Below are 27,190 nucleotides of genomic sequence, written 5' to 3'. Positions count from 1 at the left end.
TGGCGGGGGCGAGAGAAAGACGCATCTCGGTACCTCCCCCATCATTTTCTTGTTTGACCTCGGTTCAGCTATTCGTGCAGCTGTATCTTTTTTACAAAATACGAGCGAAAAACACACCAAAAAAAAAAAAAAAAAAAAGCAATCAAACAAAGGTCTGCAGGCGACTTCTCACGTTTGTCCACCTTGCCACGGTCTTACAAAGACGACTAAGGTCTGGGTACGAACCAAGATTTTTTTGGCAAGGAAGTGACTTTGATCTCGTGACCAAAAACTATGGTGGCCCACAACTGTCACGGCAAAACGAAAAACCTCATGTCAAAAACAAAAACAACACGGCGAAACCAAAAACCTCACGGCAAAAACAAAATACCTCACGGCAAAAACAAAAACTTCACAGCAAAACCAAATACTTCACAGCAAAAACAAAATAGCTTTGGTTTTGCTGTGGGTATTTGCTTTCGCTGTGAGGTATTTGGTTTTTGCTGTGAAGTATTTGGTTTTGCCGTGAGGTCTTTGGTTTTGCCGTGAGGGTTTTGGTTTTGTCGTGAGGTATGTTGTTTTTGCCGTGAAGTTTTTGGTTTTGCCGTGAGGTTTTCGGTTTTGCCGTGAGGTATTTTGTTTTTGCCGTGAGGTTTTTGGTTTTGCCGTGACAGTTGTGGGCCACCGTAGTGAACGCCTTGATTACCATTTCGATCTGCGAGCTAGAAGACAATTTTCTCATCTTTCTCTCTTTGGTTGGTGATTACAGTACTTAATTTTGTGATCGAGAAGAAATTCAAGTGAATCGAAATACCAACGCATCGCGTGACTTTATCGCCTGGAACTCTTGGAGGCTGACGAGCTGAGCAAAAAGTAAGAAATCTTGACAATGTTTGTCTTACGGGGAAATGGGTCAGATATACTAACACTAGTAATAGTTGACACTACAGCTGCCCCCGCTCTGTATTTTGACGCTCAATAGTATTCTTGGTCCTTGTGTAGCTCATTCATAATGAAGATGTTCACACATATTCCATACAATAGGTGAGATAAATACGGGAAATAAACGCAAGGTTCCATGCACAGTTTCGGTTCAATTTACACAGCTTTGATCAAAACATTCTCAGTTTCGAGAATAGTTTATTCTAAACCATGAGAAAAGATTTAATTAGAAGTTTAGTTTTTCGCTATTTCTATTTCACTTTTTACATTTAGTTCATTTTATTTGCCCGGAAAGTAAGCCTTAAAAATTAAAAGGACGTTTGATCAATTCACGCTCGCGCATTCTAGTCTTATTTTAAACTTTGTAGTGGAAGGACATCTGTGAGCAGGGAATATTAAGTCAGCACAGAATTTGATGGTCGGCGAATTTCTGTAATCGTCCATCTTTCTGCTAGTGATAAGCTAGCCGTTGATTCATTCACTCGTCTGGCTTGTTTTGGGCCGAGTCTTAATTCGGTCAAAAAAAGAGAAAGAGTGTCTGGCAAGGTCCAGCTGAAGGTTTCCAATCAAAGATTTGTGAACTCGTGTCTGGCAAACTCATTTAGTGTAAAAATATACACTGTTCTACGTACCATATAACTTCATCTGCGCTTAACGAGTGTCTTTTGGCCCATAACTTTCATAACAAATGCTCCACAGAATGTCACTGATAAGACGTAACGCAAAAGAGTATCGAAGTATGACTGCACAATTAATGTCACAAAATCTACCTATTGTAAGCTGTTCCTTCGGGAATTTTTGTGTTTTACGTCATCCTAACCATTTCGTACTTGCGGGCGCAAACAATAGAAACGTCATTATTTCCTACCGATTCCTCGCGGTCCCTGTTCAAGCAAAGATTTTTTCTACATCTGGTCTATGACGTAAGAAACTTCCCAAAAAATTGCGTTACTTCCGATTCCCTTCAAATGTGGCCCACAGGAAGTTAATAGATTTAGCCAATTATGTGCCTAGTTCCAGCCCCCGGGGAGTTTTGAGCTTCACGCAACGATTTTTCAAAATTTGAGAAAATGTCCCGGCTACGGGTGATTTACTACTCGGGAATATGTGGCTTCTTTTGCGAAGACTGAATGCTTGTATCGACAAATTTCAACCAAATACAAGTCAAGCAAATTATTTTGATGGATTTTGGAGGATAACAAGCAAAACAAACACAAAAATCGAGGTAAGAAAACAGTTTGAATCTTGCGTGCCGATCGCCGATTCGTCTAAGTCTGCAGCACATGTTGCTGAAACGCAATGAATTCCTTCCCGCTTGGCCTTCGCTTAGCTTTTTGCCTTCAAATCCTTGCTTATTTTGATTAATTGTATCAGCAAATTCATGTTTGCTTGTCTTTAACTCGATAATTCGATGGAAACCTGAGAAAATAAAGCGTCTTTGTAATGTAAACACTTGAGCACGACGGTCATGTTGAAACGCAGACCATGCAGACTGCAGACTGCAGACTGTGCAGACCGTGCAGACTGTGCAGACTGAGTGATATCTTTTTACGTGTACCTTAATTTTCTAGTAACATTTTTACTATAATTTCCTGCTTCCTCTCATTATGTGCACTGTGCATCACCATCATATGTGCACTGATGTGTACCTGCAAGGGTCATGGGTAGGAAATGAGAAAATCACCGGCTCATGTTTACCGGCAGATGTAAAAGCAGTTTCGCGTGCTTTTAGCTGCGCCGCTTTCATGCAGGAGCGAGCAAGGAAGGTAAGCTGTTTCTTTCTGTAACTGTATTATATTGCCACGATTATTTATTTTTTTAGTAGAAGAAGCTTTTTCAGGTTAAGTTACTTAAAATAAATTCCTTTTCCTACAACGGCTACGAGAGAGACATTTCCTCAATTTCCTTGATTGTTGATGATCGTCTTTGGTTTCACTCTGTAATTCAAACCGGTGACTTGCCGTCATTTCTTCAAATCTTACAGATACCGATGTCATCGTTGTTAGCTCAGGATATCAAACCGAGACGTTTGAGAGATGGGCCTTGCTTTAAAATGTATATCCACCTAAAAATAAATATTCTAATTTCCACGTGTTTGGCGGTTCCGTAAGCGTCAGAATTAAGAGAAGAAGGGCAGTGAGTTGAAACTTCTCACAGATGATGTTCAATGAAAATTATGACAAAATATACCTAAAATACACCGCGGGGGATCTAGTTCAATGCGCATTAAAACCCCCTCCACATCTTCGAGTTGTACAAATAATACATTTGTTACTAATGAACTATTTAGTTTTGGAGCTGCATAAACAAGAACCATGATACTCGAACAAGATTGTCGGTTTCAAACCACTACCATTTATTTGTGTGAATGCATGGAGCAAATACAATTGTCGATCCCCGAGTGAGAACCCGCCCAGAAGGACACTCTTGAGAATTGAATTTAAAAAAAAATACATAAACAAAAGTCTTACCCGAATGTTCCGAGCTAACAACGATGACATCGGTATCGGTAAGATTTGAAGAAATGACGGCAAGTCACCGGTTTGAATTACAGAGTGAAACCAACGACGATCGTCAACAATCAAGGAAATTGAGGAAATGTCTCTCTCGTAGCCATTGTAGGAAGCCGAAAAGGGTTTTATTTTAAGTCACTTAACCTGAAAAAGCTTCTTCTACTACAAAAATAAATAATCGTGGTAATATGATACAGTTACAGAAAGAAACAGCTTACCTTCCTCCATCATGCTCGCTCCTGTGTGAAAGCGGCGCAGCTAAAAGCACGCGAAACTGCTTTTACATCTGCCGGTAAACATGAGCCGGTGATTTTCTCATTTCCAGGGTTGTCACTAAGATTTCAAGTTGCCGGGTAAACACAACAAGTCGGCGGGGAATCAAACAGCTAGGGATTTCTTTTGGTTCTATTTTTCTTCTATTTTCCAATAAAAGTAGCCGGGGGCCACTCTCTCAGTAGCCGGGGAAAATCCCCGGCCCCCGGCTCTTAATGACAATCCTGCATTTCCTACCCATGACCCTTGCAGGTACACATCAGTGCACATATGATGGTGATGTACAGTGCACATAATGAGAGGAAGCAAAAAACTATAGTAAAAATTTTACTAGAAAATTAAGGTACAAGTAAAAAAATAACACTCAGTCTGCACAGTCTGCATGGTCTGCGTTTCAACATGACCGTGAGCACGAGCGACACCGAAGTATAGAATTTCATTATGCTAATTATGATAATCCGATTAGTGTCATGTGATAGCGTCACAAAATAAATTTGTAGAAAATTCCAAGCCGCTTTATATTTTCGAACGATTTTCGGGTTCTTTGGCTTAGATATTGAAAAAAACATTTTGTTACTGCCATATTACACAAAATAGAGAGATTTCCTGGCAAAATGACATTCTTTTATAAATTTGAAAAATTTTTTTGCATAAGTATGCCTTGCTAATTTTTTGGGCGGAATATTATGGGTTTCCTGAGACTGAAATATTTTTTTTCTGAAAATTTAATTTTTGCCCTTTCCAATGAGGTATAGCTTTATATAGAACTGTAAATAACAACAGAGAAATAATTTTTTAAAGTTGCATGGACAAAAATACCTTTTCCAGTGGGGGGAAAACAATGAGATATTGACTGTATGACTGTATATTTCAACTGTAAGTACTTTCCTTAATATACCGGTACGCGCGAGTTACTAGAGTGCCTCCTCGGGATTTTGCCTTCTGGGCGAAATCCCTGGTGGGGCAATTACTCCAGTAATTCATTTTGCCGTGCAAACAGGGCTCGACACTAACGGTAGCAAACTAGCCACAGACTAACAGAAATTCAGTTTTGGCTAGTAGGTTTTCAATTTCCACTAGCCACTTTGGCTAGTAAGAGAAAGAAATTGACTGACCTTCATCTTTCTCAAGGAAGACATCTTGGAATTTCATTGTGGGCGTATCATGTTACGGGCACTTGCTGTTCAGCCCGTATGCAAATTTAACAGTGGCGCGTAAACGGGTTCCTGAACATGTTATTATGTTGAAAGAAATATGTGACAAACAAGACAGCATTTTCTGAAAGCGCACATCGATGTTCTTTTTTGTTACGAAATTAGCAGAACAAAACTTGAGCTTCCTGATAAAATCATGCGCAAAATCGTGTGGAAATATAAAGGGATAACATTTCATTTAGCTGACTAGACGTGACATGCTCGTGTGAGATGATCGCCCAGTTTCCGCAAATGCTTTTAAAACTTATATTGAATTTACTAGTATAGGTATTTTTGCCAGGGCATCATGATTAAGAATTTGATGCAGAGTTTCACAGCATTGCCAGTGCTTTTCAAACGTTTCTGAAATTTCCGCTTTGGCAGTGGAGGTCTTGCACTTGTACTTTTGTCAGCGGGTCATTTCTTTTCAGAACTATCGTCTTTGCCTTTTTTCTCTTCTACCACCATTGAAAAATCCTCTTATATCCGTTATGGAATTTTGAGAAAAGCAAAAGAATTTGCATCTGAAACAGCTTGACACATAGTCATTGTGGAAATCTGACTTCCCATGGGTTATTCACCAAGATGGAAAATAAAATTGAAAAAAATTAAAATTAAAAATTAAAAAATTGACCAAGCCAACATCAACGCTTGGCTAGTAAAAAATGGTTTTGGCTAGTAACATCTAACTTGTCACTAGCCACTAGACTAGTAAGTTGAAAAGTTAGTGTTGAGCCCTGCTGCAAACACTAAACAATAAGAAATTTTACTTTGCAAATTTAATATTTCAAAAAGGAGGACTATTATTAACACTGTGGCTATATGGCCGGTAACCGGTCAAGGTGTTGAAAACACTAAATGACCGGCAGTCCTATATTCTCAGTACATTTCACAAAATCAAAAAATTTCAGCTAGTCTAAACTATCATATGTCGATTAAGAAAAGTCAAGCGATCCTGAAATGCCTTTATATAGATCTCAAGTCTAGTGTTTGGTTTACGCTGGGCTTTCAGCTTGACTGCCGGTCAAGGTTTTCAAAACACTAAATGACCGGCAGTCCTGTATTTTCAATAAAAATAATAATGGGTTGATCGCAGGCTGACTAACTGCCGTCCCATGATCGACCAATAGACTGTAGTGACCAAGTACCAGCCCCATATCAGCCAAGACGCAGCCTCTTGACCAACAGTTGGCTGATACTAGACTGCCACTCGACCAATTCATCGACTGACATGTCGACCTACATTTCGACTGACATGTCGACCAAGGTATCCGTTGCCAAAGTATTGGCCGACTATTGACTGATAGACTGTAGCGACCGAGTGTCGCCATCATATCGGTTGAGAGTCGACCAAGTGTCGGCCGACAAAGTGGCCAGTATATCGATCAATAGTCGACCAAGATGTTGGCCAATACATTGATCAACAGTCCCCCAAAAGATACATGATCCAATTTTTTTCCCAAACCTCTGGTGATAGAATTTTTTTCCTGGCATAAAACGGTGTAAGAATTTTTTTCCAGCTTCATACGCTTTGAAAGATTTTTTTTTTCAGTGTGGTAATTTCTTTTTAACCAGGTATTTCCTTGCAAGAATTTTTTCACCCTCTAAATCAGTCTGCAGGATATTTTCCTGAAATCACCCATACCCTAGCCTGAATTTCATCCGATTACTTCGAGTCGTTATTACTCCCTCAGTAACGTCTGAATCAACCGGCCGTTAATGCCGTCCAGTGACGTCACCACTCCTTGATCTTTGCTTTAATTCATGCGAAAAGTAAAACACGATTTTCAAGTGGCAAACCGAGAAATATCGTCTGGAAATGTCTGCATGATACAGAACTGCTTTATTTTTTTCAATTGTAATTCACGTTTAACGTTCATACTATCAACTGCATGCAGTACAACTCTGAACCGGTTGTACTAAATTCTATATTAAATCAAACTCGGTCGCAATCACGCAATGAAATAAACACACACACGGAACACTTAGTTCAAAAACACAATGATTTGTTAATTCAAAAGAAGCTATTTGGTCCTTAACGAAGAAAAAAAACAAGGAGACGAGAGAAAAGCTAACAGAATCATTACACTTGATGGTAAAAATAGCAAGAAGGTCGAAGAATTATAACATTTGATCTCAGAAAACTTCGCATAAACAAAATCACCGGCCGCCAAAACCACAAAGCGGCTCTAAATGAAAAACCTACCGATTCTCCACAATGATTCTTCATTCGCAGTTCAAATTAGCATTTCAGTTTCGAAGACAAGGGCAATGTTGCTGTCTAAGATAAAGATTAAGCTTATCGAAATGTTTGAACTAAACGAAAGAATGCCAGGGATGCGATGCACTGAATATCAAGCAACAATCCCGCTAAAATTTTTTCATAATTATACATAATTATGCGAATGTTTAGACAATCAACCAATCAAAATCACTACCCGGTTTTCGGGTAGTGAGTGACGTCACTGGACGGCATTAACGGCCGGTCGATTCAGACGTTGTTGAGAGGAGAAAACGACTCGAAGCAATCGGATGAATTTCAGGCTACCCATACCCCCCCTTTTCAAAAATCAAATGGATGGGCCCTTACACCAGCAGGGGGATATAGAATGGAAAATTTGAGACTTTGCAAGACTGCGAGATCCTGGTTTCAATATTCAAGACCGAGACTTTACTTCTAAATATTCTGAGCCCGAGACTCTAAGCACCGAAAATTTTGAGATAATGCTACAAATAAAGCCAAATAAAATGACCATAAATGGCAATGGAAGCTAGAAGAAGCCCCTCAAGAGATACTGCTCTGTCTTGTTTCAGTCTTTCTTATCTACTAGCTCAGTTTGATTAAACTGTATACCCATAAACTCTGAATAATTCGACTTCTGAAGACCAAACAGAAAGAAAAAACGACAAATCTGAGACTCCGAGACCCATTGGCAAAAAAAAACTTGAGACTTTGAGACACAAAAATCACCCGAGCGCGAGACTTAGAGAACCATCTAAAACACTTCTGTATTCTCAAACTCACTTTTTCGAGGTAACCACAACATTTCTATACCCTTTTATACACTGTGACCTATGTGGTTGTGGAGTAAAATAACTAGATAAGCTTGGAACATAATACTCACTTTAATATTATGAAACTTGGACCCACAGATAAAAAGGCTGACTTAGTTCCAGTGCCACCCTTAGTGTTTGATATTTAGAAGAGCATTCACCAACAACTGAATATGCCATCTGTTTGAGGCATTAATATTGGGTGTATGAAAGTGGTATTAAAAAGACGGTTTAAAAATTTCCCAGTTTAAAGGTTTGTATGCCAGATAACAGCTGAACCATGACTGGGTGGCAATTAAGAGCTGCATCTTCCCATACAAATCCTACTAATCTTCAGCTGCCATAACAACCTTCATCCTTTGATATCTAATGTTTTTTGTGCTCTTCCTATTCCTGCTAAAATTATTTGCCTCTATTAAACCAGACAAAAGAGGATTTTAGACTGTAGATAGCAAAACATGCAGTCACATGACTATTAATTTCGTGAATGGTGCATGGCAAATTGTTGGTGATGCTCCTCTAAAAGACAAACATAGCTTTTTTTATAGGGTGGGTACTGTAGATATGCCCAGGTCTGCACACAAAAAGTTAGAGATTTGTTGAGTTATTGAAAACCAGTAGGAGGTTGAGAGGGAACTGTCAAAAAGTTGGATTTTGTGAAAACTGCAAAAAATGTAAAATCTGTGAATAATTGAAAAACTCACAACAATTAAAAAATATATTGGTGATTAATCAGTGATTGATGCAATAATTTGTTTGAGCAAAGAACTGTCAGCTTGAAAGACGCTTGCAATTGCCAGCAAGCTATGATCTGCTTGGGGTTAGTGCAAGAGATAGAAGATAGAGTTTAGCATAGATTGCTTTGCTCACTGTTTCAATTTTAAATGTAATGAAGAATTTACATGCAGGAGCTAGCTAGAGTAGAAAAGAGACTTACACTGCCCTACTTTTCCTTAAATTTATTACAGCCTGAGGCTCCAGGCAGATCATGTCAGAGAGGCAGGGAGGAAAATCATCTCTTTGGAAGCAGGTTAAAAGGGCTGCGCTGCGTCCATTTCTGCGACGTGGAAATAGGAGGTCCGGTAAGAAAGAATGCTATAAAAAAAATTCCTCTTTTTTATATGTATTGAATTGCCAAGGGTGATGATAGAGATCAAATTTATAATGAGTGTTGTTCCCAGTCATTCAGTGTTTTAGATTCTTATGTATTACATGACTATAAATCCAGGGCTTCTGATATTTCGGGCGGTCGCGGAGCCGCGAAATTCGGTAGAAATCTTATGAAATACATGTCTGTACAACATATTTGAAACTTATTTCAGCTATAGGCCAGGGGCTATTTACTTGCCGTAAACTTGCAAATTTATCTTGGAACTTCGTCCCAGAAACGTGCAAACAACGTCCCGAAACTACCAGGCGTAGATTATGTTGTGAAAAACTGGGCACTAGCCATTTCTGGAGCGTACTGTTGTTGAAAGAGGAAATGATGACCCCTGTTACAAAAACGTTAAAAATGCTGCCCTGATCAGTGCAAAATCGATTGATTTCTAGCGAAATTTGCCTCGAAAATAACCACAAAATCGGCCGTTTTTTACCGATTGCTTTTTGGTGAAGTTTGCCCTGAAAACTCCCGCGAAATCGGCCGATTTTTCCGCGAATTTGTCCCTAAAAATCCCGCGAAATTTGACTTTTTCTTGAGCGACATATCGGAAGCCCTGTAAATCTGAGGATAAAATACTATACACTAAGACCATCCACAATTATACATTCCTTAATTAATTATAATGCAGGCAATAGCCTGCTTTTTTTTAGAAAAAAAATTTATTTTACACCAGAAGCATATTAGCATCTGGGAAATAGTGTACAAATGTTTATTTTAGGCCCTCAGTAAAGAACGTAGATTTGAGTAAATACACTTCATTCTTGACTAACTGACACTCAGTTCCTGGGTTAATTATAGAGAAAGAGACATCAAGCCAATAGTATGTTGAACATCAGCAATCTCTCCAGATAATACCTAAGATTCAAGTCCTCCTCTACGTTTTTTTAAATTATGATTTTGGAGTTTATTACTAGTACTGGTAATAGGTCTTGTAATCTTGTTTTATAATAAAGTTCGGATAAATTATGTGGTTGTCACGAAAACTATAAGACCCTGAAAACTACTGCTAGCTAAGACCTATAACTTGTCAGATATCAGTGGGGTCTTACGTTTTCCTAATTGGCATAAAGGAATTGCGAAAACTCTGGGGGAAGGGGGGGCGCTCAAGGGAGGTTTGGTTAGAGGAGTGCCGCCGAGGCCTTCAAACCCTGATCCTGTTTAAGACAGGACACAATACTTACTGGCCCTGATTTGTTTCTTTTTGCATGCTGAATTAGGTAATTTTTCACTCTAAAATCCAGGAAATAGATATTTAGGAAAAAAATTACTGTTATTGGAAATGTAGACTGCTCATCGCAAGTCTTCACATTCTTTAAAAGGCTTCTAGTCCAAAACGACACCCCGTTCAAGATGCGTAATACTGAAATTGTACACCCTGTTTAAGACTCAAGACCTTGAAAACCATACCCTGTTCAGCAGCACATATAAATAAGGGAGTGCCCTCCCCCGCTTCTCAACCAACTGACATAACAGGCAAGGTAGTGCTGTGTCCAACTGACATGTGCAAGTTCTGGGCCGATCACCTATTCCTTCTCTGCTTCTCTGCTCTTCCTTCTCTGGGTAAAAAATCATCCTGACTGGATCATTATGCTCAGGTTTTATGTTGACTGTGATGAAGTTGAAGCTGGGAACAGAAAAAAATGTCTTTTGTTCACTTCTTCGTAATTTCCCATTGGGGTCTTAGTTTTTGCAATACATGTTATAAGCATGCATCCATAAAGAAAATTCTGAAAAGCAAGACCCCTTCTTAACTGACTGAAGAGGCGAGCTAGTGCCGTATCAAACTAAACTGTGCAAGTTCTTGGGCTATTGGATATGCCTTCTGCTATAAATCAGTTACCGATACTGAGAACCATTTAATTTTTTGCAATTGAACATCAACACCAGACAAGTTACATTGTTAATTGTGCTAGGTAGAAAACGTTTCAACTGATCATTAATATGCTCGGGTATAAATATCTGAAAACTAAGCTCCCCCCCCCCCCCTTATTTAATGTGATCGTAGTGCGGTTAAAACCAGCTAACAAGGTTATGGAGGATTTCAGACAAGGGTGAATGTTTAACCTTGTGTCTTCTAAAGGACTCAGGTGTTGTGGAGATAAAACCTGTATGTGAAGTCAGAGAGGTCAGAGGAAACAGTGTAGGGGTCTTAATTTCCTAAGCAAGGGGAAAGGGGAGGCACTAGCTGGCCAAGGAATTCTGTTTACAAATGCCACTTTGTGATCCAAAAAGATGCAGATGGGTGTAAAAAGGGAACATGATGGCATAGGCTAGTCAAAGAGTGTAAGGCTATCCATGTGGCCACTACATATATATCATTAATATTTTATTTGTTCATTATTATTTTTTATACTAAATGATGGCCTGCAAACATTCAATGAAGTGTTCAGAATCTTTGGATTATCAACAAGAGTTTTTGGGACGAGAATGCCTCTAGGAATCCTGCAAAGTCTTTGGATTACTTCATAATTAAAACATTCTGAAGTCTTATTTGTTGTTAATTTTTGACAAAAGATTTTTCTGACCAGTGGCAATCTCTGTTTTCCCATTAACATAAAACACATTGATTGATTTATTGCTGGTTTTTTAATTTGTAGCTTTTATTTGTCTTATTTTAGTATTCTAGGGTGTTTCAGAGGGTTCCAGGTCTGCCCAGGGATCAATCAGGGGTATTCCAGGGTGTTTTGAGGGTGTTCCATGGGTGTTCCAGGCCTGTGTAGAGTTTTACAGATACCCTATCAGAAACGCGATTTTAATGTACCATATTATGTGCATGGCAATTACACAGCAGTAGCTTACCTCTCACATCAGTTATGAAGGGAGCTTAATTACAAAAATTAAGACGCCATCAGCAGATTAACAAGAATTGAACATAGAACAAATTCCTTTTGTTTATTGTGAAGATGAAACCAGTTGGAATGCCTTAATAATTTTTATAAACTAGCTAGGTAGCCTGGGCGCAGGCTCGCACAAAAAAAAGTAAGCTTGCCATGCATAGTGGGGACTGATAGGGAAATAGTGCCCCTCTTTCCCCTCCTCACTCCCCGCCCCCCACCCCCAGTTTACCACACTCATCTTGTTATTTGCCCTAATTCGCTCTCACTAGCTGTCGGAGCCTGGCCCCAGCTCAGGTTATGAACTAAGCATGAATTTTGCCAAAATAATGGGTTATAAATTTTATAAGGAGCGATTTAACATGTAATGATTAAATGTTTTTGTTTGTTGTTTTCTTTTAACGCAAATCTAAAGATCAGCAAGGGGCAAGCAGTGATCCTGGTGCTGGGAGTGAAGCTTCAGGTTCAAGCAAAGGAGTTTCCCATGACCAAGGTATAGACCTGTGTTTTATATAGTGATTAAAATCGCAAAAATGTATTGCATCTTGAGAATTTATGGGGAACCTCTCTACTCTGGCCACCTTGAGGATAGCCCTTAAATGCAATAGCCAGTGTTCTGCCTGTGTAATGCAAATGATTGGTGGTCCACATTATTTTGTAATTGAGCCGCTGCAAATCATTAGCCAGTGTATAGAATAATTAATCTGATACTTGTGACACCTTGAGACCCTGTTTTTAAAATCTAAGATTGTGACTTTGTGTTTTTATCAAATCCGAGAATGATACTTAGCGACTCCTCAAGAAAATTCTAGCCTGAGACTGAAACCCTTAAAGAGCTGTAACGTTTTAAGACAACAATTAATTTTGTTAAAAGTTCAAAACATTATCAACATGCATGGTCAAACAGCTTAGGCTGTGAGCATGAGTCTGGTGTTTTTCTTATCAAGTGTTAACTTTTGAATTTGACCACTTTGTTTGCAAATAATGTGCTCTCTGGGACTCCAATGGGCTGTAAAGTCGACAGATATGTGGCATATTTATAGAGGTCACAGTTAACAGAAATAGCTTAAGAAACGGTCCAGATAAGAACGATAGCAACAACGGCAACGAACATGTTGGAATGCAAAAAAGGTGCTAACTTTTCTATTTTCTGTACTTACTTCTGATTGGCTTAAACGGCAAAAGTTAACAAAACTTCATAAAGCAGTACATATATTCAATTAAATTCATATTATCACATGCTCATCACGCACATGTGCTCCTCTTTATGCCAATATACTGTCCTTTAATTCCCAGCCAGTTCTCTTAAACGGTTTTGGTTCATTCACAACAGTAACTTTGCTTCCCACCCTTTTGACCGGAACCTTTGTTTTGCTCTTTTCTTTACTCTTTAAGTTTACTTATAATCCCTGTATTTTGCACAACCAGATTGTATATCCAGCAGATTATTTATTTCTGATCAACCCATCTCAACATATCTATCTACCTATAAAGTAAATATTAATCGAGCATTATGATATTGTATTTGGACAAGATATTGCATTCCTTCATTTCTTCCAGGAGGGCTAGCTAATCTCTAGATATCCTGGCCCCCTTACCCCCTAGCTTTCAGAACTTCCCTGCCACCAGTATTTTGCCCATAACTTTCTTGTGTGCATTCTGTGTGGTATACCGCGTAAAACCACAATGCGAAACCATCCACCGATCGAAAGAGTTTATTAAATAAAATTTATTTAAATAAATAAATGTTACTGTATATAAACCTCAATAGTTAAACTTGAGAGTTTTACAGAAGACTTCAATACCTGAATTGTCAAAACTTGAGAGTCCAAGATGGTCAAAATCATAAGTGAGTTCCAGATTCTCAGACTGCAATAATTTATTCTAAATGCCAAGAAGCTAAGACTCAATTAAAATTTTGTGAGATACTACAGACCATTTTAGTATATGCTTAAACAGTGGATAGTGTTTTTCGTGCGCTCTGATAATGGCTACTCAAAGTCAGGATATCCAGTGCTATTCAGATCACTGCTTCACCTCCATCTCCTCTGCGTGAGCGATGCCAAACTCGCATAAGTTACAAGCAATGGTTTCCTGGTTTGCTGCTGTAACAAACAAAGAAATTTCACAAATTATATCAAACAAGCTGTTCTCGAATTACACAAAGGTTATGAAAGTCGGTTTGGAAGTTTTAACAGGTAAAACGTTTTCTGTTTGACTTGAATTTGTCGATGAAACCGGCGAAAAAGTCTTTTGTTTACAAATACAAATTAAGTCTTGCATTAATTTATTTAGCTGACATATTCATAAATAAACTTAAAACTAAATATTTAATAGTTTTTTAGAGATAATTTGGTTTCATAACTCCCTCTGAAGAAATTTCCCCACAATAGCTAAGCAAATAACTTCAAAAGTTTTATTTGTCAGCAGGAAAACACGACAGCCATTCGGTCATTTGCATGCTAAAATTGTAATCGTAGGTAGCAGTAAATGAGTTAAAAACCATCATTTTTGTGCTCGATTATCTCACTGACTAAAACAATTATTCACCTCAATGTCAGTGGCTAGTGGGGATTATATTTACCGAGCCGCAAAGCTGAGCTTCTTAACCAATCATCTGACTAGCCATCTCCACTTCAGTGAATAATAATTGTTATCTTGGCCCATATTTGAGATTTAATTTGTACTTCTAAAAGCTTCCAAGCTGCTGTCCAATCTCCTCGGAGGCTGGAGAGAATATAGTAAGCGCATGGGGATACCCTGTGCTGAGGCCAGAAGGGCAGCCAATTATTTTTCTTTTTTTAGAATTAAAGGACACAGGACAGACCAGGTCACCCTTTCACAACTAACCAGTTCTGATCAGGCACACATTATATTAGCTTTTAATTTCTTGTTAATCTCCCTCCTTTTATTTTACTGAAAAACAGTTATGGCATTTATAGATAAATCATTTTTTATTTTTTACACTTTTAAATATTTCGAGCAACAGCAATTTGCCATCTGTCCTCTTTAAATTATATTAATAAATTAGAAATTAAAGTAAGTCTATAAATGTCTAATATGATGGTGAAACCTGAAAATTGGACGGATAATTACACAGATAATCGTTTCTAATAGAGTTCCAAAAACAGTCACTTTCAAAACGAGGCCAAGTGCAAAGCCTTTGTTATAAAATGAGTTTTATTTGCATAAGAATGAAAAATCATTTTCATATCTGCAGTGGCTTTGCACTTCACCTCACTTTAAAACAGAGGCTTGAAGCAACTCGGAAATGGCCAGGTTTATTAGAAATGACTGAATTTTTTTGTTTTGTTTTTATTATTAATAATAAATTGTTTGTTTGTTTTATTGTTCTTCAGGCAAATCTAGAGATGAGCAAGGCGCAAGCAGTGATTCTGCAGGTACTGGGAGAGAAACTTCAGGTTCAGGCAAAAGAGTTCTCAATGACCAAGGTAGAGACCTGTGTTTCTTTATGTGTGATTAAATTCACAAAAAGGTCCTATCTTAAGAATTTACTATGACGACAGAGCGAAGTGATCGTTGCATCAAAGGAGGTTAAAACAATCACCGGGACCACAGGTAACTCAGGTTCTTTCATAGCACCACAGTATGAATCCTGTAAAATTTCTGTGTTTGTGTGGGGTAAAGGTACGATCCTAAAATCTATGAAAATTACTCTGCAGTTATTTGTTTTTGTCCTTAAAACCCACATAAAGGTTTGTGATAATATAGGTCATAATAGATGAATGAATCCAGCAGACTAGGTGAAACTCTAAGAAGAGAAGCCAAAATGGCCTGGGCACCGTACAAAATCACCTTCATCTTGGGTTCCCTTGGTGGCCTCCTGGATATCACTGGCCCAAAATAAACCTTCAGCAGAGGAAAGATTTGCTTGTGGGCTATTGTTCCCATAAGCCAATCAAAAATTGCCAAAGAAGAATATGACGAAACGTTGTGTAAGCATTAAGGACAACAAGAACTAATGGCAGAGTGGGTTTCATTGACTTTTCGTAATAAGTATTTCTTACAAATTTTAGGATAGCAGCTTAATCCCTTACAAACACTGTAATTTTGTAGGATTTGTACTGAGGTACTATAAGAGAGCCTGGGTTACTTGTGCCCAGACACAAAACAGGGCAGGTCATAACGAGGTTATGGAGGATTTCAGACAGGGGTTAATGTTTAACCTTGAGTCCACTAAAGGACTCAGGTGTTGTGGCGATGAAACCTGTATGTGAAGTCAGAGAGTTCAGAGGAAACAGTGTAGGGGTCTTAATTTCCTAAGCAAGGGGAAAGGGGAGGCACTAGCTGGCCAAGGAATTCTGTTTACAAATGCTACTTTGTGATCCAAAAAGATGCAGATGGGTTTAAAAATGGAAATGATGGCATAGGCGAGTAAAAGAGTGTAAGTCTATCCATGTGGCCACTATATATATTATCATTAATATTTCCCCATGTAATATTTATTTGTTCATTATTATTTTTTATACTAAAGGATGGTCTGCAAACATTTAATGAAGTGTTTAGAATCTTTGGGTTATCAACAAACGTTTTTGGGACTAGAATACTTCTAGGAATCCTGGGAAGTCTTTGGACTACTTCGTAATTAAAACATTCTGAAGTCTTAGTTGTTGCTTATTTTTGACAAGAGATTTTTCTGACCAGTGGCAATCTCTGTTTTCCCAACATTGATTGATTTATTGCTGATTTTTTAATTTTTAGCTTTTATTTATCTTGCGTTTGTATTCTAGGGTGTTTCAGAGGGTTCCAGGTCTGCCCAGGGATCAATCAGGGGTATTCCAGGGTGTTTTGAGGGTGTTCCATGGGTGTTCTGGGCCTGTGCAGAGTTTTACAGATACCCCATCCGAAACACCATTTCAATGTAGCATATGTGGATGGCCATTACACAGTAGTAGCTTACCTCTCACATGGGTTAAGTTGGGATCTTAGTTTTCGGAATTTCCTTTATGCTAATTACAAAAATTAAGACCCCATCAGCAGATTAACAAGAATTCAACATAGAACAAATTCCTTCTGTTTATTGTGAATATGAAACCAGTTGAAATGCCTTACAGCTCATTTCATTGCTATGTATACACCCGGATTTTCAGACATGATTCGACGGTCATGATTCGACCTGTCATGATTCGACACTAATCACGTGACGTGTCGCTTCGCAGTCTGCCATGAGATCCGAAACAGTGAGAGAAAAATCTGGCCGGCAAGGAAAGCTTAGCACTCAGGAAGGACATAAGTGTAACGAAGCTAGAATCCCGACAAATGCGTTTTACCTGAAGAGGAAAGCTTGGTTGCCTGTGATCATGTGATCAGGTGATAAACCTGGAGTTCGATTGCCGAGTTCGAATGTATTTCTGTAGGCGATTTCATAATGGAAGAAATATCATCAATACTGCGAAAAGCGAAATAGTCCGATGGTTTATTGTTTAGTCTTCTTCCGTATAACAAGGTTTCGGTATTTTGCCGTTGGTCAATACCACCCGCAATTTACATGTAACAGTGGTGCAAATTTAGTTAACAGGGAGGCAAATTTGTATTTCTTCAAGTTGGTACCTTTTCGTCCTTACTTAGCTTCTGCATGGTTAAAAAATAACAGGAAAACTTGACGTTTTGCAGAAGAAAACAACAGATAAATTGTCAGTCTGCCGTTGTGAAAGAATTTGCTGGAGAGTTCAAAAGTTTTGTTTTGTCGACCATTGAAAAATATCACAATGTTGGTCCTCGACCTATGACCCTAGTGAGCACAAATAAAGAAAACCATACAAAAAAGAAAGCAACATTTTTTTTCATTGAAAAAGGATAAAATATGATATTTCTTTAAAGATCAAGGTAGAAGCCCAAAAAAAGTTGAGAAAAGAACCGAAAAACTTATTGATCGAGACGTCCACACGCCCGATGACATGTATTGCGATTAGACTGCGTGACTTGTATGAGAGGCTGTTATCTGAAAAGGAGAACAAATTATGGATCACAGTCCTCTTTTTCTGAATTACAAGAGAAACATTCAAGTAACTTTCAGATTGTGTGCTTTGATTCCTGTAGGATATTCAAGGTAAAATACTGTAATGCTTGGTAACCTCGCGGTCGAATCATGGCGGTCGAATCATGACCGTCGAATCATGTCTAAAAATCAGGGTGTATACACAGCACTGAAATCAGCTGTAATAATTTTTATAAACTAGCTAGGTAGCCTGGGCGCAGGCTCGCACATAAAAAAGTAAGCTGGCCATAGTGGGGTAACAGTAGGGTGATAGGGAAATAGTGCCCCTCTTTCCCCTCCTCAATGCCCGCCCCCCACCCCCAGTTTACCACACTCATCTAATGCTATTCGCCCTAATTCACTCTCACTAGCTACAGAGCCTGGCCGCAGCTCAGGCCACGAACTAGGCATGAATTTTGCCAAAATAATGAGTTATAAATTTTACAAGGAGCGATTTAACATGTAATGATTAAATGTTTTTGTTTGTTATTTTCTTTTAAGGCAAATCTAAAGATCAGCAAGGGGCAAGCAGTGATCCTGGTGCTGGGAGTGAAGCTTCAGGTTCAAGCAAAGGAGTTTCCCATGACCAAGGTATAGACCTGTGTTTTATATAGTGATCAAAATGAGGTGCATCAGTTGAGACGACTGATGCGGTTCTAAATCTCAAAGGAAGGCGTTACATTGGGATGCCGGACTAGTACGGCATCACAGTAGTTTTTTGGCACGAGAGGTTTCATAATACCATGTGTCTGGTACCTAGGATATAGTAGTTTTACGGTAGACAGGAATACCACGACTGTAATATTGGTTACAGACAGATACAATTCTAGTTTAGTCACATTCTCACTTGGCATTGCAGTAGTAACATTCCCCTTTATAGCACTAGCAATCACTTTAGCAAAGTCAGTTTTTTTTTGTCAACTATGAGTATAAACGAGCTGTTATCAATTGTCGAACCTGAGCCTTTAACAGACGGTCAACACACCCTAAAGCGACCGGGAAAATGTCCGGGGTGTAAATTGCTCCATGCAGAACACACTTTTGGTGATCCCAGTCCTTATTGCACTGGCCCTGACGATACACATCTTTCAGATGATGGAAACCCTCCTCCAGACGAGGAGAATGATCTCCGCGAGCAAGTCAAGAAACTAGAACTTGAGCAAGAAGCCTTGGCGAAGAAATTTCGCATTGAAAAATTGAAACTCGAGGTAGCCGAGAGACAGCGCCACGTCGAACAATTAACTAAATTGCAGGGTCCGACTGCTCCTTTAGTAAGCCAGGAGTCCTCCATGTTCCTGAAGCCGGCCCAACTGGCAAAGGGTGAGTTTTACGAATCGTAGACTTTGTAAATAAAATTGTCGGAGGATAGAACAATCTCTGACCTGGGCAACACAAAGTTAGTCATCTCTTCGGGGCCTAAAAAGCCCAAAGTAGAATCGCTTTCCATTGCCCAGTGGATTGTAGGGAACACTAGAATCTTTCATAGCTTACTTAGCTCTGGAAAGCTGCCATTCGCCCAGGATGTGCAGCATAACTTAGCGTACACAGTTAAAATTATGGAGCTTAGTTCCAAGTTTAGTTGGTCATCCGAACTGCAGTACGATGACGAATTTCGTCATATTCAGGCCGTTTATAATTATCCGTGGAGCTTCGACTCCCACCATCTCCACACTGTAATTCGGGAGCCTAAACGATATGTAGTGGGAAAATCTCCCATGGGATCTGCCCTGGCAAACTTTAGTCCAGATGGCAGGGTAATATGTAGGAATCTTAATCGGGTGAAGGGCTGTTCTCTTGCTGACAGCCATTTTGCCCATGTTTGTAACCGTCAGGTAAATGGCAGAGCATGCGGACTTGCGCACCCCTCTCATAGTCATCCCGGGGTTAGGGGCTTGGTCCAGGGACGGGGTCCAGCTACATCTAGCTGACTTCCACTGGCCTCCCCACTTAACAATGATCTCTGGCTGGCAGAACTAATTGGTGATGAGGATGAGGCATTCCTCACAGATGGCATTTTGCATGGCTTTAAGTTGGCACTGGCAGATTGCACTTTTCTCCCTGCTCAACAGAATAATTACAAATCTGCAACTAGTGCAGTACACAAACCCAAAGTTGAGCAGACTATGTTGGGCGAACTTTCAGATGGTAACTATGTAGTTACTGACATTAAACCAACTATTATCAGGGTCCTGGGAGCTATTCCCAAACCAGACTCATCAGATGTTCGATTAATACATGACTGCTCTCGACCTCCTGGGTGGGCCCTTAATGATTACATCAGCTCTGTTCATCCTTTAAATTTCAAACTTTAGACGACACCATAAAAATGCTACAACCAAACTATTTCATGGCTAAAATCGACTTGCGGCATTCCTGTCGATCTGTTCCCATTCACAAAAGCAATTACGTAGCAACTGTGCTACAGTGGCATTTTGCAGGCCATAACCATCCTACCTATTTTTTTGACACTCGGTTACCTTTTGGTGCCAAGTCTAGTTCAGAAATTTTTCATAGATTAACTCAATCTGTATGCCGTAACTTTTGAATTTGACCACTTTGTTTGCAAATAATGTGTTCTCTGGGACTCCAATGGGCTGTAAAGTCGACAGATATGTGACATATTTATAGAGGTCACAGTTAACAGAAGTAACTTAAGAGCAGTTGTCTGTAAGATTCGAACTATATTGAAAAGTCGCTGCCACACTATCTCACTGAAGCTAAAAATTGTCATCTAGACTTGATTTGGGGTCTTTGATAAGGAATAGGTAACTTTAGGTTCTAAGTCCTCCTATTTCGGAAATTATCGACACGGCCGGTTTTGGGGTGCCTCAGACCGGCGCCATATTGGTTAATAGAAGATGTTTTTGAGCCTTCGACTACAACCCTGTCTTCAAAGCTAATCTTCCTTTGCCGATACACATTGAAAGAACTATCCCTCTTTACTGTACTTTTAGAAACTACTTCGAAATTGATAACGTTTTCGCAACAATCGATAATTTAAACTTTTGGTGGGTATACTTTTTGAATTTTTTACACCTGCAAAATTAACAGAAATTCAAAGGTGTATATCTCTCTTGCCACATCGCATTGAAGCTTCCTACTCTGCCTGAATACTCGTTGTTTGTAGTTAAATCGAGTTCGTTAATAAAAAAAAATTGGGCGAATTTAACGGAGCAGAAACAAAAGTAATGAATGGAAGAGTGTTCTAGCGACTTTGTCAATAAGCTTTACACCAAATACATGCCAGGCGTTGCCAAAATTACACTCGATAATAGAAATTCTGTCACTAAATCTGAGCGATCCGTATAATAAAATTAGCGTCTGTAATATAAGCGATAGCTCTGCTGCGAAAAACAGCATAAAAAGGCAGATTGTATAAGGAAAAAGAAAATGAATTTGTTATATTTATGCTATGACGCGTAAATAAAATGCAACCATCACAGTCGAACTGGAATTTTCCTGATTTTCCTCCAGTTCCTTTATTGAAACCAGAGCTTTCGAAATTAACCATAATAATGAAAATTGAATGTATTACCTTACTCGACGACAAAGATGCCAATTTCCACCTTGATCGAAAAAAAGTAATATTTTCCCACGCATATCGCGGTTCCATCTTCACGTTCCTTGCATGGCGTTACAACACACGTGAAACCGCCTGGTTTCAAACAACTGAACTGAAGATTCTGTGAAAATCTTAGCCAGGCAATAAATAATGGAATTGATATAAGTTATCATTATTAGTGAGCGAGGATGCGATGATAGTTCCAGCTACATGTGTTTACAGCCTTTGAAGATTCGCTCAAAACTCATGAGACATGAGCCCTTGAAATGAACATCATTACTTCCGTTTTTGCAAAATTGGGCGTTGGCAAAGTAATAAATAGACTCATTCTATCTTGTACACCATTAACAACGGTTTCGTGCAAAATTTTCAGTTAGTTTGTTTCAATCACGAATCTCGTTTTAAGGAGATTCTTAGTCTTTCCATAAAGTGTTTTGTGATAAACAGGAAAATTGGTTTGGAAGGGGTTGAGAAGCATGAGGGATGAGCACAGGAGAAAAGAAAACCTCGGTCACCCCACCGAGGGGCTTTCAAACTGTGCGCAAATGCCCCACCCTAGAGACAATTCCAGATTTTAGTTTTCTTGAAAAAGCTTAAAATCGCTAGTCCATGCATGGATAACTCAAGAGAGTCTTAAGTCTAAATAAAGGAAACAGCAAACAAAATTTAGTTAGCGACCAGAGTGTTTATCCGATATCGCGAATAATAAGGGTGTTCTTTCACGGAGTGACTGAAGATGTGTCTGCAGTTTAATGTAAAATCATTCACCATGCTCACGGAACTTTCAACAACATAAGTGTACCGACTGATGTAATGTCAGTGGTAAAAAACGAACGCTTTTTACTGTAGGACGATGACGTCATCATACAAAAGACTCAGTTCTCTCGTAAGGTTTCCCCATTACATTTCCTAATTCTGTTAACTAGGTGAGGTTATGCGTTGATGAAATGGCACTTGCAATCGGTGAAAAAATTAGATTAGACACTTTGCCCTCAAGGACGGCTCTCACGTTTTACTGACACTTTCTAAAAAAGGGAAAAGAGAAGCTTTGCCTTCCCTACTTCGTGTAAACGATGTCGTTCGGCTGTTCAAACTACTTTTAGAAAACAACAAACTACCCAACTTTAATTTTAAATAAAGGTATAAGGGTAGGAATCCAAATTTTTTTCAAATGTTCTTCAAAATGTACGCCATGCAATGGAGTGTTTCACTGATTTTAACACGAAGATTGTGAAGCAATGTCTAGCGAGTACGGGGGCTAATGCTCCATGGCAAAAAATTTAAATTGAAAAGAAAAATCTTGTATAATAGAAGTACACATTTTTATCGAGTTGTGAAAAATCACAAATTTGTTTCTTCTTGAATGTGTTAAATATACTCTCATCCAGTTTGAGTGTTTTCAGTCTTTCCGGTATGCCCGTCGGGGATAGGAAGTTACCGTAAATGATCGATTAAGCGCCGCGGCGCCTATTTCATTTCCCATGTTTGAGGTGCGGCGCTTATTAGGGAGCGGCCCTTATTTCAACTACGGGTAAAACACTAAGGGGAATATAGAGAGAACTCAGAGTTCGGCAAGAAAAAGGACAAATATGCACACCTTGAAGTGTTATATGAACCTGGTTTCGAAAGTTCCCGTGCGTTAAAACCAGTTAGAACTCACGAGTGGGTCGTGGTCTTGTTTGTCAAGCGATATGGTTTTGATATCTATTTATATGAAGCGCCGTAACAAAGGTGGGGCGTTTATTTGTAAATCAAATTAGCGCTGCGGCGCTTATTCCGTAGCCGCGTTTATTCGAGTAGCGGCGCTTAATCGATCATTTACGGTAACTGCACATTTGCTTGGGAAAAAAGGAAAAAATGAAAGATTTATTTTGTCCCTTGGAAAGTTAACCTTGATTTCAAAGGTCCGTTCGTGTCAAACAGGTAGCGTAGTGCTTTCGTCATGGGAAAAATTGGAAATTTTTGCTCTATTTTCCCTTAGCTTGGTGCCTTAGTGAAATATGCTTCTTTGGTCTTTATAGGAGCACGGCTGAAGTCATTATAGCTTTTCTTTCAAATATATAAAAAAATCGTCGCTTATCTATTTTTAGAGCACTGTCCAGTTAATTAAGGTTTTTTTAGTCAGGGAAAAGATCGTTTTTTGTTAACATTTATAGATTGTTTTTACGTTTGTCCGGGCCTCAGGAAATGTTACCTGAAAAGAAGCTACAATCCTAACTTTCTACATTCTAGTCTTTTCCCTAGCCGTAAGTTTTTCCCTCAAGGAATTTTTCCTTGTTCTACAATATAATGATTTATGTTGCATGCTTATCGATTTTTGAGAGCCTAGTCCTGTGCCGTATTCTGATTTGATCTACGTTATGTCGCTTTCACCCGATCTAACAGCTCCTTACTGAGCAAAAACGGTTTTAATTGTGGGGTGGAATTATTGACAGTTCTAGTTTGCTAGAAAATTAAAAGTTACGAGAAAATACTGGGCGAAATGCAGAATACACGCAAGCAGGAGAAAGAAAATCAAAAACAACTTTCTGTTCAAAGTCGGGTGAAACGTTTAATAGCGTCAAGAAGACTGAACTTGATTAAGGTTGTTGATTTCACTAATCCGTTCCATCGTGCAGTTCCTTGTCCTCCTAAAAATAGCTTCGTCTCACACCGATCATTTCATGTCATATTTTTCGGACTTTTATTCAGTAATGACGCTACGATCACGTAATTTGACTTGATGAGCTCTTTAATTTCATTTCATGTACTAGTTTTATATCTTAGGCTGGAAAGATCTGCCAAATGTACATAGAAGAAAAGGTAGGTTCCTGTTTACACGTGTAATATCGAATACCATTTAATTTGCGTAAAGTTGCAGTCAGGGGCAGTGCACGGTTTGTTTTTCTAGTCTTTTGATAAAAATTGATAAATTTTGTGTTTTCTTTGCTAAGATTTGTAATTTGTTGCTCTATACAGTGAAATACTACAGAGAAAATTGTAACTGTGCACACGAGCGGCTCCCGATTGGTCTGGCAAATCGTAGGGCAAACTTGAGCTAGTCACTAGGCTGTGTGTAACAAAATTTATAATTTTCATTTTAGCGCATATTTCAAGCTCTTCGCAAGATCAGAAACAAAAGATGATCTTTTTACATTGCAAGTGAGGGTTTTTTAAGCGATAGATAGGCTCAGTAAGAGGCACGATAAATTTTTAAGAATTTTCTCTTCAAATATTCACTAAAATTTTGTTTGGAAGTTTCAACGGCCAAGTGGCTGAACCATTGCGCATTCAATTCAATTCAATTCTTTATTTCACTCTATAGAAGATATTTACATAAGTATACGTAGGTAGGAAAATAAAGGAGCTGACAAACAAAAATTACTAAAAGACATTAAGTTCATTTTTGTACAGTGTCAAAAAGTAGCAAGAGCTTTCTCTTTGGACACCGTCATGTTGAAATAATTCGCAGCAGTAAAGAGAAGAATAAAATTTCAGATAATATCAGTGATAGAACATATAAGCAAGGTCAGATTTGGTTGGTTAGAAGATACGACTTCCATTCTTTCTTAAAGGTCAAATGAACCAAAATTTCGACCTTTTTTATGTTAGTTCAATTCTAGTGAAATGTGTTTAATATGAACCAAATAAACGTACTATGAAGTTTCAGCTCAATTGAAGCAAGTATCCGAGATATTTGCAATTGAAAATTGCTATTTTTTGGCCCTTATCATCGTAGAGCGGTCGGAAAAATTGTCGGAAAAAACAGCTTGTGACGTCAATGTTGGTCAGGTGAAAAAAAGCGGGAAATTCAAAACAGTGTTTTTCGAGTCGACTTGGCGCAGAAGTGGTTTGTGCGGCCATAAACCTGGAAAGAACAGGCAATTTGTCTTCAAAAGTTGCAAGCTGTGGTTATAACCTTCTTATTATTTAATTTTCTTGAAGAATACATCATAGTAAAACGGACTTTAACGACATTACTAATTTGCTTGAGTTGTACTGGAAATGTGCATGCGTAAGTCCCATTTTTTTCAAGATGCATTCACAAAATGTGTTCATATAAGGAAGTTCCTGGGTATAGAAGGTCCGGAGCTCCACCGTGGGCACAAAAACAAAATATCTTTGTATAATAATCTGCCCAAAGAAATTCAAGTTTGCCCACAATGTGTTTGAAGTCACTGAACTTTGTCGCACTCAAGCTGATATTTTAAAACCAACGCTCGATCGGACACTTGTAGCTTCGCAGATCACTAAAATATAAACAAAATCCTCAATGTGGAAGTTTTGGCGTTGGTATTTGGGCAGGAAAAGAGTTAATCTTTTGTCTAGTAAATTTTCCCCAAGATCGGTTTCAAAGCAACCATAGTTTTGTAAACTTGATCGTTTCGCGCAGATAAATTTTGCTTTGTGTTGTCAAGTTGAACATCCATAACACCTGTCAAAAACCTACGCGTAAGTAAGATTTCTTTCAAACAAAGTTAAAGTTACATTATTGCAAAAACTTCTTTCCAATTATGTATAAGATTTAATTACCGATTGAGGTCACTTTAAAGACCATAGACGCCACTTTAAGCTGGCAATCATTTGCATTACACAGGCAGAACACTGGCTATTGCATTTAAGAGCTATGACCTCAAGGTGGCCAGAGTAGAGAGGTTCCCTAGAAAGAGATGCGACAAGCAAATGCATAACATTCAGCTTAAGTGAACTAAAAAAAGTTTCAATACGGTTGCAAAACAACAAATTTTCATTTAAAAAAAACATAAGGCTTAAGGCTCTTATACCTGCTTACAAATAGTCCATGGGCCAATCCTGATTTTGGTACCAATTCGAAGGACAAAGGACGATTGTTGCGAATTGATAGCACATAAGGTGGAGATTGAAAATTTGTATGATAACCTTTCTGTAGGAGTAGCTTTCAAGATATTTTTTTCATGTAAAAGTGCCGGAAAGACCTTTGAGGATACTAAACGTGCACTTAAAATGTACTATATTTTTTGTAGTTTAATTTATTATGAGAGACATGAGAAGTTTTTTGTTGCGTTTTTTTATCGCCAAAATATTATTTGTTCTGAATTTAACCAAAGTAGAGCGTAGAAAACTCAAAAGTAGCGTCCGAATTGCATTATGGGTAAAATCCAAAATGGCGGCTACCATGGCAAGAGTAGTGGGTTCTTGATTTGCCCGTTTAATAGCCATTTTATCATGTAAAACGCAAGAAAAGTCAGCAAAATCATCTAGTTAATAAAGCGCTAAAACTTTTTGAGGCAAAAGTCTTTTGAACTTTTGACTTAATAAAAAGAATTTTGGAAATACTTACAGTTCTTGTACAATGTTCACTTCGATAATCCGATATGTATTTTGCTCATATCAATCATAAACATCTCTTTATATATTTATAAATTTTGAAATATAATCTAATTTTAGGAATGATCAACCTGTTGCAGTCAACATTATTTGAATTATCGGTTATTCGGTAATGAAAACTCAATATGATATGCCAATTTTTAATACATAGATACATATGGTTTATTTAAACACGATAAAATCATCAGTCTGAGAAGGTTAAGCAAAGTAAAAAGGATATAAAGACTACATACACCTGAATGGCTAACATGATTGCCCTGTGCTGGGAAACAGAAAACTAGAAAGCTAACTGGTTTACTTCCCTTTTGAATTGACATAGCGATGTTATTCTTCG

General features: G+C 38.5%; 3 protein-coding genes across 3 annotated transcripts in view; 2 read left to right on the top strand and 1 right to left on the bottom strand.

The window, feature by feature from the left end:
- LOC140950232 (T-complex protein 1 subunit theta-like) overlaps positions 1-27,190 on the bottom strand; it is a 295,708-nt gene that overhangs the window by 203,681 nt on the left and 64,837 nt on the right. The window lies entirely within an intron of this gene.
- Positions 1-27,190, top strand: part of LOC140950110 (uncharacterized) — a 154,273-nt gene that overhangs the window by 91,143 nt on the left and 35,940 nt on the right. The window lies entirely within an intron of this gene.
- On the top strand, positions 548-20,260 carry LOC140924111 (uncharacterized). The gene is made up of 7 exons (XM_073374131.1): positions 548-852; positions 8,923-9,036; positions 12,366-12,443; positions 15,310-15,402; positions 18,450-18,539; positions 19,041-19,268; positions 19,920-20,260. The coding sequence occupies exons 2-7, from the start codon at positions 8,943-8,945 to the stop codon at positions 20,258-20,260; spliced, it is 924 nt and encodes a 307-aa protein (XP_073230232.1). The 5' UTR covers positions 548-852; positions 8,923-8,942.

This window comes from Porites lutea, chromosome 1, assembly GCF_958299795.1.
Source record: "Porites lutea chromosome 1, jaPorLute2.1, whole genome shotgun sequence".
In the NCBI taxonomy this organism is placed as follows: domain Eukaryota; kingdom Metazoa; phylum Cnidaria; class Anthozoa; order Scleractinia; family Poritidae; genus Porites; species Porites lutea.
This window is presented reverse-complemented; position numbering and strand designations above follow the sequence as displayed.

Bases quoted from the DNA above. Each gene is read 5' to 3' on its own strand.
- LOC140924111 (XM_073374131.1), top strand. From the start codon at position 8,943: ATGTCAGAGAGGCAGGGAGGAAAATCATCTCTTTGGAAGCAGGTTAAA. The intron at 9,037-12,365 runs GTAAGAAAGAAT...GCAAATCTAAAG, and splicing joins ACGTGGAAATAGGAGGTCCG to ATCAGCAAGGGGCAAGCAGT. The intron at 15,403-18,449 runs GTAGAGACCTGT...TTTTCTTTTAAG, and splicing joins AAGAGTTCTCAATGACCAAG to GCAAATCTAAAGATCAGCAA.